This window comes from Orycteropus afer, unplaced genomic scaffold, assembly GCF_000298275.1.
Source record: "Orycteropus afer afer isolate SDZICR_OR568_19922 unplaced genomic scaffold, OryAfe1.0 scaffold00166, whole genome shotgun sequence".
NCBI lineage: Eukaryota > Metazoa > Chordata > Mammalia > Tubulidentata > Orycteropodidae > Orycteropus > Orycteropus afer.
The window spans coordinates 2,508,280-2,520,353 of record NW_006921753.1 but is presented as its reverse complement, the minus strand read 5'-3'; the positions used below and the strand labels follow the sequence as shown (position 1 = coordinate 2,520,353).

The 12,074-nt window shown below is 37.6% G+C and overlaps 1 protein-coding gene across 1 annotated transcript in view; it reads right to left on the bottom strand.

The window, feature by feature from the left end:
- Positions 1-1,430: 1,430 nt before the first annotated feature.
- IFT57 (intraflagellar transport 57) overlaps positions 1,431-12,074 on the bottom strand; it is an 89,809-nt gene continuing 79,165 nt past the window's right edge. Inside the window, exons 8-12 of the mRNA XM_042781756.1 lie at positions 8,222-8,293; positions 7,395-7,526; positions 4,950-5,012; positions 3,032-3,098; positions 1,431-1,609 (exon numbers count right to left, since the gene is read on the bottom strand). Coding sequence (XP_042637690.1) covers positions 1,431-1,609; positions 3,032-3,098; positions 4,950-5,012; positions 7,395-7,526; positions 8,222-8,293 — 513 coding nt within the window. The remainder of the gene's footprint in view (positions 1,610-3,031; positions 3,099-4,949; positions 5,013-7,394; positions 7,527-8,221; positions 8,294-12,074) is intronic.

Genomic DNA, 12,074 nt, shown 5'->3' with positions numbered 1-12,074 from the left:
ACTGCCAGCTGAGAGAAACATGCTGCTGAAAGAGATGTGCTGCTGAGAGAGAGACACGAGAGACATGCATTGCTGTGAGAGAAATATGCTACTGAGAGAGACTGTTGGTTGAGAGACAGCCAGCTGAGAGAGACTGAGCACTTTCCTGAACTTGAATTGTAGCCTGTTGCTTCCCTAATAAATCCCATAATCGGTGAGTTCTGTGTGGCCACTAAAGCAAATTATGGAATCCAATAGAGAGGCGGTGGGGACCATGGGAGGAGTGGTTGGTGTCAAGGTTAGTAAGAGGGCTGAAGGGTGGCGGCATGTCTGCCCTCATAGGAGCAGGCATTGGGCTGCTGATGGTGATTCTGTCCTCTTCTTGGGTAGTTAGAGGAGGCCAGAAGATGTCACCTCCCTGCCCCTCTGGCAGTAAATATATTATAAAGGGAATTTATTACTTTTGCTGTCCTATATCTATACTAATAAAAAAACATTGCCACTTTTTTTACTTTTCTTTTTTAAAATAAATGTGAGCTATCTCCTAGTTTGTACTCCTTTGACCAGTTTCCCTCAGTAGTAGTCACTCTAACATTATTTAATTCACCAATTCAGAAATCCTAGTCTAGAAAGTTGCCCAGTGAGATAGGAAGTAAAGATCATCAGTACTGGGAGGATGATCTTCACAGGCTTTTGTTGGCTTTCCCTTGCCTATAAAACAGTTCTTTAGTACAGCTGATACCTTAGGAAAAGGGAGAACTGAGACAGGTACATATTTACTTTTTCCTCACTCAGTGAGTAGAGTCAAACATGACTGAAATACTGATTTACTTAATTAGGTGGCTAGATGGCTAGATTTTAGAAGCTATATATCCTATAAAATCATTTTAGCTATTGTAAATAATGTATTTTGGATGTAATGATAAATTATATATTTTGGATGTAAATGATAATACTGAGTTTTTCATTATACGTTTTTTTTTTTTTTTAAACAAGGTTATTTTAGGTAGCCAGAAAGTTGAAGCAAGGGTGACTTGGGTTGTCTGGGAACAAGAATTTATGGTTAGTGCACCAGTGGACCACAAGGGGTCAAGTTTGTGTCAAAGGTCTATGTGGTGACAGAAGTAGCAGCATCTCCAAAAAGCAGGGTCCATATACACTGGCTTGTGCAAGGAACATTAAGAAAAATGAGCCACGAGGGAGCAGCTTTAACATATATAATGATTAGTAAGCTTCTTTGAAAATGAAAATTTTTAATTACTTTATTAAATACTGTATTCAATTTAGAGGCTATCCATAATCACCATGATACAGTATGTATATGTACATGTCATAAAACCCCGATGAACATAATTTAAGAAGTATATAATTGTGTTTTGAAAACTAGACAACATGATATATAGTCTGATATAAAAAACCAACTAATCAGAAGCATGGAAAACAATTATGTTTTAATAAGAGCCTATTGAAGATTCTGGAATGACTGTTGCATGCATGTCCCTGGTCATGTTGGACTTCTCCTTCAGTTTTGATTGGAGTAAAGTGTGTTCCACGGCACCGATCCTAATGTCCATCTGAACAGTTTCTTGCTTCAGTTTTGTTAGGCTCTGTTTAATCTTCACCAAAGGAGCTGCAGAATGAAAACAGTATAGAATAAAAAATGTTCATTTGTATGATAAATTTTACAGAATTGTATTCCAGAATTGTATGATATATTTCTCACTTAGTACTAAGGTAAAAATAGGGTTAAAAACACAGCCAACAACTTGCTGACATTGACACAGTTTTGCTGTGGCATTTTAAACACATGAGATTTTTAGGATGGGAAATGATCTAGAATTGATGTAAGAAGGCTGAACTTTCTTTTCTAGGAGAAGCTGCTAAAGGGTGTTTAAGGGTGTCTTGAGTATAGTTTTATGAGCAAGTATATTTATAGGAAAAGGGGATACAAAGGAGGAAAAGGGGGAGGGAGAATTACTTTTGATACCTAGATAATGGGCTCATTCAAAGGAATGCTGTCAAAAAAAAACTACACATCTCCTTATGAACAATCACTCAATACTATTAGAGCTCAAAAAAATCTTCCTAGGGCATATAACAGTCTTAGGCAATCATGACTAGGCCATGTCAAAGTAACTTGCTCACGATGGAGGATGATTACTGGCGGGTTATTAATTCTTCTCTATTTGACCCAGTCAGGTCTACTGGGGAAGAATAAACACAAAGAGGTCATGACGTCACTGCCTTAGTGCCATTTGGGCATACACTTAGTGCCCCTTTGTACACAAAATGGAAAAAAATGAAGCTCATTTAATGAAAACAGAACAAAACACTATTTTTTAAAAATTGCCATAATAAAGTGTATCTTTAAATATTTACCATTTTATCTCTGAATCAATATAGTTTGAAACAAAAAAATCTAAATAATAGTTAAAAATAATACTCTTCTCGTTCTTAGTTGATTTCTAAGGAAAATAGTATATTGATTATCTGACATAATTTTGGTGCCATGTACCTCACCTCAAATAAACAGCTCATATTAAAATACAAAACCAACCCAAACCAAACCAAACTCACTATGGTGGAGTTGGATCCAACTCATAGAGAACCCTCCTTGGGTTTCCGAGGCAGTATCACTACGGATTCCCTATTTATTAATACTATTTTGTTATATAAACCAAGCCAAACTCACTGTCATCCAGTCAGATCTGACTCGTAGTGACACCTCCTTGGGTTTCTGAGGCAGTATCACTACGGATTCCCTATTTATTAATACTATTTTGTTATATAAACCAAGCCAAACTCACTGTCATCCAGTCAGATCTGACTCGTAGTGACACCTCCTTGGGTTTCTGAGGCGGTATCACAACAGAAGTAGATTGCCCAACCTTCCTTCCAAGGAGCGGCTGGTGGGTTTGAACCGGTAGCCTTTTGGTTAGCAGTCAAATGCCTTAGGTACCTTGCCACCAGAGCTGCTATTTTGTCATACAGACTTTTCTAAACAGGTATTCTTCTCTTGCTCATTTTTTCTCCTTCAAATGAGTATACTCACCACCATCAGTCATACTGCTGCCTTTTTCTTCCATTTCTTGTTTTACCTTTTCTAATTCTTCTGTAACCTTTCATTGAAAAAAAAGTTTTCATAAGCATTGAATCTTAATAAACTTTCAAAAATTTTAAATGATATATTGAGAAAAACTAATTGAGATATTAAACACATATAAAGGGATATGAATATATTAGGGATATTCTTGACATAATTTGAATAATGATGTAAAGGATGCAGATATCTAAAGCTTTCCATCTTTTGAGAATGCTCATAACAGTAAACTTCACTAAATTACTTTATTGTTAGCTTTCCCAGCTTGTAACATGACAGTATAAAAATAATTAGAGTTGTTATTTTAGTACTAGGCACTCATGCCTTCCAATTATTTTACTGCATCTACCATCTTATTCTCTAATAATCAGTTAATAATTAAAAGAGTATAAACATCCTAAAGAAATTCTGGATGTCTAAAGATTCACTAAGTATCTTTCTTAATATTACATTTTTATCAGAGAATATGTCACCTTTCCCACTGTAAACCAAACTTCCTGCTATCAAGTCCCAATTCATAGGGTTTCCAAGGTGGGATATCTTTATGAAAGTAGATTTCCCTATCTTCCCTCCATGGAGTGGCTGGTGGGTTTGAACCGCCAACCTTCTAGTTAGCAGTCAAATGCCTTAGGCACTACACCACCAGAGCTCCTTAAAACATGAGCTCTTCCCTCAAGCTGAAATCAAACCAGCAACTTAACGATGACTAGAGAAAGAAGTCCTACAGTCCACCACTCTACTCGTGGAGCTATTGAAGGGAGTACATTTCCCACTATAGGAAACAAAAAAAATGTTTTAACATATAGCAATACACAAAAATCCTAATACTTTATGCAAACTGTGAATTCAAAGAAGCACACTGTGCTGTTATCTTGGTTCTTATCTATATTCTACATAGAGATTATATTACTATAGCCTCTATTCTCAGCAAAGTTCCCAAAATAGCATTTAATATAGGTGAAAACTACAATCTTTTAAAAAATGACAACTTTTGATATGATCTAAAATTAAGCCGTAATTACTGTAACTCAGTAGGCTTTATCATACTGGTGAGTAAAATCTCCCTGGGAAAAAGTGCTTATCCAAGTAAAGCAAATTAATTTTTTCAGGCACCTGAAATTTTACAACTGGGGATAACTACCTACTCCAAAAGAACGAAATAGTTCCCTGGACTCCCTTCAAGTGTTAATTTATCCAACATAAGTGAGCACTTAACTTCCACATAATGTTTTATTTGCCTAGAAGCACCACAGGATTAGATTCTAAATATTTCTAATATTGTATTTTAGTTTCTTAAAATAACTACTTCTCACATGATCTCTATAAAAGAAGCTTAATTCTATTATAAAGTTTGTGACAATCCTACTGGGTTGTAACCAAAACGAATTTTGGATTTTAGTTCCAAATTGACTACTGACCATTTTGCAAGGCATTTCCCCCTCAGTGGCTTCTATGTATTAATTACAATTGTTGTTGTTGTTGTTATGTGCCGTCGAGTTGGCCCCGACTCATAGTGACCCCTCCTTAGGTTTCCGAGGCGGTATCACTGCAGAAGTAGATTGCCCAGTGTAAAAGATCAAGATGAAGGAAGGCTAGAAAACTGTTAATATTATGAACAGGTTTTATGTTGAATATAAGTAATACAGCAACTTCAAACATTTGATGGATATAGGATGTGTATAAAGAAATAATTATTTCACTTGTTAGAAAATTAGCTTTTTTTTCTCTTAAAAAATATTTTAAAGCCACAAGAAGCAATTATTGAAATAAACAACCCATGGCTGTAGTGGTCTTTAGCCATCTCCTGGCTCTAAATAGCCGGAGGCCGACTGACAGGGTGAGAAGCAGAGCAAGAGCACACAGCGTGTACCTCAGACAGGAGTCTGGTCCGTTCAGTTACTCCACCGTTTCCCTGCTGGTATCGCTCCCTTGCCTGAGGGGGGAAAACATTTTGTTTAATAACAGATGCAAAACAAAAGGAAAATATTACTGAAATATGACTTTTTTGTGTTTGCAATTTCTGCATATGATTTTATGACAACTTCTTCTCTTATTTGTGAAGACATTTATGACAGTGACATTTAATTGTAGTTATTTTATGTCTCTAACAGGCAGGCACCATGTACTTAACTAAAGCACTATAAAATGATGAACTACCTTAACCTTCATGTACTGACTGTGTATAAAAACTGTCCTCGGCCATTCCTAAACAATTTAGGCAAATGGCTCTTGGTCAATCTCATTTGCATACTCTGCAGAGAAAACCAATTCTAAAAATCAATCAAAATAGAGCACCAGGCTCAGCAATTAATAAAGATTGTACTATGACAGTACAAGCAACTGGAATATGTTCTTGGGAAATAATCTAATAATCCAGTTATTTAATGTTAATGTTTGATAGATACATGGCATTTTTAGTCAGAGAATTTTACTGCATTTTCAAATATATCCATGAATAGATGTATGTAAGAGGGAATAATTAATAAAATGAGTAAGATAATTGCAGTGAATTGCTTGATGTGGCCCTTCTAGCCATTGTCCTCCATTCTGTGGTGTTTCGTAAATCCCATTATCCATGCCTGTTTGGGGTGGTGTGGTAGTTAAGGTCAGGTATCAACTTGGCTGGGCAGCTGGTAGTAGTCATTCCCTACAATGACTGGCAATCGACTCTGTGATGGGATTTAGGTTAATTCTGTTGGGACAACACAAGTGGAATGTATCTTGAGTCCTGCCTTGCTGGGGGGTATAAAAAAAATCACCACCCTTAGCTTCCCGGAGGGTTTTACCTACGAATCTCCTGGGAAGATTCGCTTGCCTCTTGCTCCAGCTTTGATCCTTGGCTTATCGTCATCTCACCCCTGGATTTGGGACAGCAGCCGCTGTCTGATCTGCTGATCGAGGTTCATCTAACCCCGAGAGTTGGGAGGATCCGCCAGACCTACTCACGGACCTGGGACTCGCCAGCCTGCCAGCCTCCACCACCACTACGTGAGACGAACCCTTGGGTGTCTGTGAGTTCTGTGAGGCGTTACAGCGAAATTCAGAACCCTAAGACTGGGGAAATTACTGGGAGGAGGAGGAGGGGTTAATGTCTGAGATGATGGAGTGGCATGGTAGTTTGGACATTTGGGACATCTTTGACCTCCGCCTCATGGGGACTAGCCTCGTGCTGATCTTTCTAAGAGAAATTGTTCAAGCAATAATAAAAAAGCAAAGACTACATTCCATTGGATCTTTAACTGAGACCTTCTGAAAGTACAGAAGTATCTCAAATTTATTTCTATCTGTTTTCTTTCTTATTCTAATTTGTCTGCTGAAAGAAAAGAATATGTCTTCAACTGATGTCTGCAAGTGTTCTTACCAGCCTGCCTCAATCTCAGGAAATAAGGGCTTTAACCCTCAAAGGAAAGCTTTTGATGTTGGGTCAAGTAACTGCTGCTTTCAAATTCTGATTTTTTATTTCATGTTTTGGGAGGGGGGTTTAAATTCTAAAACTCTGGAAAGATTACATTTTTTCTCAATTAAACTGCTTTTCTCTGAACCTGTCTTGTTCTCTTACTCTTTATCATGTAGTTGTAAGCTATTATGGCAAAGACAGTCTTTTCCTTCTGACACATGTAAATGTACACTTTTCTTCCTCCTCTTCAAAGAATAAATTAACAGCAGAGCTAGAAACAAAACCAGGTAGCCTGAAACTCAGTGCCTGACCTAAGCCATGTTTACCAATATATGCCTTCATTTATTGCAATCAAATGAAGTTGTGCTTTTAAAAAAGACTTCTGAGAAATCATTTCTACTAACTACCACTGACGTATATTGACTATCTCATTATCCAATGATTTGCATTTAAGACCATAGTAATAGATCTATTATCTGACTATTTTGCACATTAAATGATGTACATCTGGCAGTAACAAATGCTGAGGTGTAAGGCAAGAGTAATGCTGGCTGTGATGCTTAAGGTTACTATTATTATCTTGGCTGGGTCATGATTCTCAGTGGTTTGGCAGTTATCCAACAATATAATCATGCTCCTTTTTGTGATCTGATGTAGTAATCCTCCATTGTCACATAATGTTGATTTTCACATAACAACCTGGTCTTTGGAACCTAACCAGATCGGTAAGTGAGGAGTGGATGTATATGTAAATGGAGACTGCCAAGTTCTATTACCTCATCTAGCTTTCTAAAGTGGGCAGAGAATGTGTTGCTACTTGAAAATCATTTCATGATTCTTAAATATAAGGTGTTGTGTCAAATCTAGAGATCAGGGTCATTAATTAGAATAAATCCTTGGAGATTATTCATAAATTACCTCACTCAGCTGGGCCTGAGCTGCACAATATTCTTGAATCAAGTGCTCAAGCTGATTGTTGATATACTTCTCTCGGCTGCCAATCTTTTCCAGAGTTCTACTGATTTCATTGTGGAGTTTGTCCAAAAATCCCTTAAAATGCAATGGGATTTCAGTACATAAAAGAATTCACAAAAACCTTTTTCAACAATACATTTAAAAATCTTCTTCAATCCCTCCCATAAATGCTCAATCACATGTGAAAAAGTAGGCAGTTTGAAATTTTCAATGGCAAAAAATATCTGTGATGAGAAATGTTTCAGTCATACTTTGTAGAATGTAAAATAAAAAAGCACCTGGTAGTGTTAGTTAATTAATTTGTCCTTGCTTGTTTTTGATTATTCATCACAAAGTAGGTAAGGCAATAACATGACTTTCCTACAGCACAATTCAAGGATGTCAGTTGGAAGTATATGCCTAGACCTATAGCTCTAACCTGGGACCCATAACCTCCAGCTTTGCTTCTTTGTGGTTTCCTCTAGAAGTACCTGTTTCTTGTCAGTATAGGAATTCTGGAAAGCTGTAGGCTCCAGGCATTGCTGGCCTGGTGCTCTATCATCCCTTGGGATTCAGAAAGGAAAGAGTAATGAAATACTTCCCTTTATATCAAGTTACCTTTCTTTAGTTGATTTAAGTATTAGGGATATTGAAAAGTAATATGGTACATTCAGTTACTGACCTCCTCCAAGGTAAGGATTGTGTCTTCTTTATTTTCTTGTGTTCTCCCACAATAGGTTCACGACAGATGAGTAAATATATATTAATTCATCTGAAGTAATTCACATTACCTTGGTCTCCTTTAGAGCAGACTCAATTCCACTTCTGTGTTGGTGCATTTGGTCAACGTGGACTCTCCAGTCCTATAGGCATATGCACATAGGAACAAAGTAAAGAAAATATACACTTCCTTCTTTCCTCTACTTGTTATAGAGTTGTGTCCTTTATTTTAATTACTTCTGTTGCTGCCCTATTTCAAGTGGGAGATTCCCATATATAGCTTGCAATCAGATTATCATGAAATATGTGTAGAACACTTTAGGATAAAAGGTTCTAAATAAATGTAAATTATGTCTTTACAGAATGATGTCTGAAAATTTGAATATCAATTATTCCTGTACTGCTGGTGGTTGATATTTATGACTACCCATCAGAATTAAAAAAAAAAAATTCTTATTACTAGAAAAGAAATACTTGTTTAAACAGTAACAATTATGCTTGCCAGAAGCAACTCTGGACTCAAATATATACCAAAGATTATTTTGTCCCTTGGAAATTAAAATGGGGCTCTCTTCTTCAGTAGGCTTTTAAGTCTCTTTTTTAATAAAGGAAGTACTTATAACTCTGGTAGTGTAGTGCCTAAGGCACTTGACTGCTAACCAGAAGGCTGACGGTTCAAACCTACCAGTCACTCCTCGGAAGGAAGGTCGGGCAATCTACTTCCATAGTGATACAGCCTCAGAAACCCAAGTTGGGGTCGCTATGAGTTGGGGCCGACTCGATGGCACATAACAACAACATATGACCATTATTATTAGAGTTCATGTATTTTGAAATATACTCTTGCCAGACTTGTTTGAACTAGTGTGCACATTTGAAATCTACACAAACTTTTTAATTCTCTACAAGATACCTTCAAAATATTTGTTTGTATTACTACAGGCAACAATTTTATAAGACGTGAGAAAAACCCACTGTAAGAGAAAAAATATTATGTTAAGTCGAAGTAAACACTGGAACCAGAATATTCCTCAATCATATATACCTGTTTGCATACCCTGGTGTTTCACTTTGCTATTACACATTTTGTGAAGAGAAAAATACTTTGTGAGAATACTCCCATTTGACCTATTTCTTCATTTTGAAATAGGGGCTAGTGACTACAGGGTTAAAAAAAAAATCACTGGTTACCTTCAAACACACCAAACACAGTTATAATATATTAAAGCTGCAGAGAACCTCAAAGAGCATCTAGTTCCACCCTCACCATTTCACAGATAAGCTAATAGGAGCACAGAGATAGAAAGCAATATAACCAATGCCACACAGCTAGTGGTACAACAGGATCAGAAGCCTAAAGCACTGATTCCCACACTTTTTGGCAGTTAGGAGCTAGCAGAAAGGGCAGTTGGCTACTTGACATCAATGATGGTGCTGACACTGGGCCTGTCGACTCAGGACCATAGTATTACAGGACACCAACCTTGACTGCACAACATAGTACTTAAAAATCTTGTTCTATGACCTACTTTGGTGAGTAGCAACTGGGGTCTTAAAAGTTTTCGAGCAGCTACATAAGATGCAGCTAATGGTCTCATCTTGTTTGAAGCAAAGAAGAGTGAAGAAAATCAAAGGCATTTGGAAATAGTCTAAGGATATGATGGACCTTGAGACCAGAAGAACTAGATGGTGTCAGGTTACCAATGCCAACCATTTGGGAGGGATCAAAACCGGAGATCCTGGATAGAGTGGGAGGGAAAATGTGGGACAAAATTCAAAAATACAATAATGATCAGAATTACTGGCAGATGGAGTCTGGTGTGACCCCCATGACTATGACCCCGGGATGCCCTTTGGGCCTGGAGATGACTCACTCCCAACGATTGGCTCTCAGCCCAACAACAGAAAGACTTACACGTAGAACACCCAACCCAGGGTGATGCACCCCACTTACTCTATGGAGATATACCCTTTGGAGCAATTGGCCATGGAGCACCAGAGGGGCAGCATTCATACATATGGATGGAAAGCTGGACAGACAGGAGTGCATAGTTAAGAAGGGCACAGGGAGTGGGGGGTCACAGGGAAGGGAGGGGAGGAGAGTGGATTAGGGTTGGGGATGGTAATTGGGGCATGAAATGAAATGTATGTGAACTGTTGAATGTAAAACAAATTTTGCTCTGTAAATTTGCACCCAAAGCACACTCACACACACACAAAAATGATGGTGCTGAAGCGGAGAACAAATCCGGACTTTCCTTTACTCCTTATGCATTTTCATTTTACAGTTGAAGGGGCTATTCCCCACCTATGGAGGGTGGTGACTGGGTAGATCTGGCAAGGGAACAAGGCCTCTCTAACTCAGGCAGTTAACATTGCAGCAGGGAGGAAGAACAACAGGCTGGCTTTTGCAACTGGACAAAATATAGCTGAGTCTCAAAGCTGAAACCTGTTTAAGCCCAAGTAAGCATCTTTATGAAAGAAAATTAACTGAACAAGTATTATCTTTTTTTATTTTTTTAAAGTACTAATCCTGCCTAGCTCCAAACAAGAATTTCACTGGGCATGAGCCTAAATGCTAGGCTCAGCTATTTAAATTCTTCCCTCTCTTTCCATCAGTCTCTGAATCTCTCTCTACACAAACATGCACACACATAACAGTTACTAATTTAGTTATTTGCTTATTGATTGATTTTACCTGATATGTTTAAAATAGTTTGTATTTAGCTTTTCATAACCCAGCATTACTTTGAATATATTTTTTAATGTATCAACATTCAAGATATTTGTCTCTTTGAGAGAAGTAACCAGGCCTGACTTATCTGTGCGTAAAAACTATAATAACTTATATTGATGTAAAACTCCATGGAGGAGCTGGCATTTCAGTGGAATCCTGAAGCATGAGTAGCATTTCACAAGGCTAGAAAGGAAGGGGAAAGAAAGGGTACTTCAGGCTGAGGGAATAGCACAGGAAAAATAGGAAAATATACAGGGAATAATGATCGTAGGCTGTCTACAGTATCAAATGCCAAGTTTTGGAGATGGGTCAAGGAGAAATATGGATCATGAGAAGACAAAGTTAGAAAAAGAGGTGAAATTAGAGCAAGAGTTTTGACTAAAATACTAAGACATGTGCATTTTATCATGTGGACAATGGGGAGCTACCAAGGATTATTGTAGGAGAAAGATGTGACAATCTGCTTCCATAAAGATTTATAGCCTTGGAAACCCCTGGAGTTGTTCTACTTTCTCCTATAGGGTCACTATGATGTGGAATCAAATTGATGACAGTGAGTATTAAGGATTTTTGATTTCTGTTTTCAAGACAGTCTGTGTTTTCAGAAAATAACAAAATAAAGGACTGATTAGAAAGGTAAGAGACTGAAGGAAGGTAGGACACTAGCTGGGAGGCTATATGATGGCCTACATGACAGATTAACAATGTTTGAATTAGAGCAGTGCTTCTAAGAATGGAAAGGAAGGGACAGATTCAAGGAGCATGGTGAGAAGCATAACTAGTAGGACCTGAAGACTAAGGGGAAGTGTGAGTGTGGGGAGGGCTGAAGTGGAGGGGGAGTAGAGAGAAGATGTCTTTAATGTTCCTAGCTTTAAGAACATAGAGGATAGTGATACTACAGCATGACAGGAAATAAATTTTCAGAGAGAGTCAGAAATACTGAGATACGTGGTTCTGAAGTTGTTAACTTTGATAAGCCACAGGGACATTTGTGTATTTTTATAGCTCATTAAACTGGAAAGATAAGTGATGATTTATAATCATCTACAAGGCAAATCTGAAGGCTTGCTTTTTAAGATCTAGTTTGATGGATTTTCTGGTATATTTGTTGTTGTTGTTGTTATGTGCCGTCAAGTATGACCTGACTCATAGCGACCCCTCCTTGGGGTGTATAGTTATATATATAT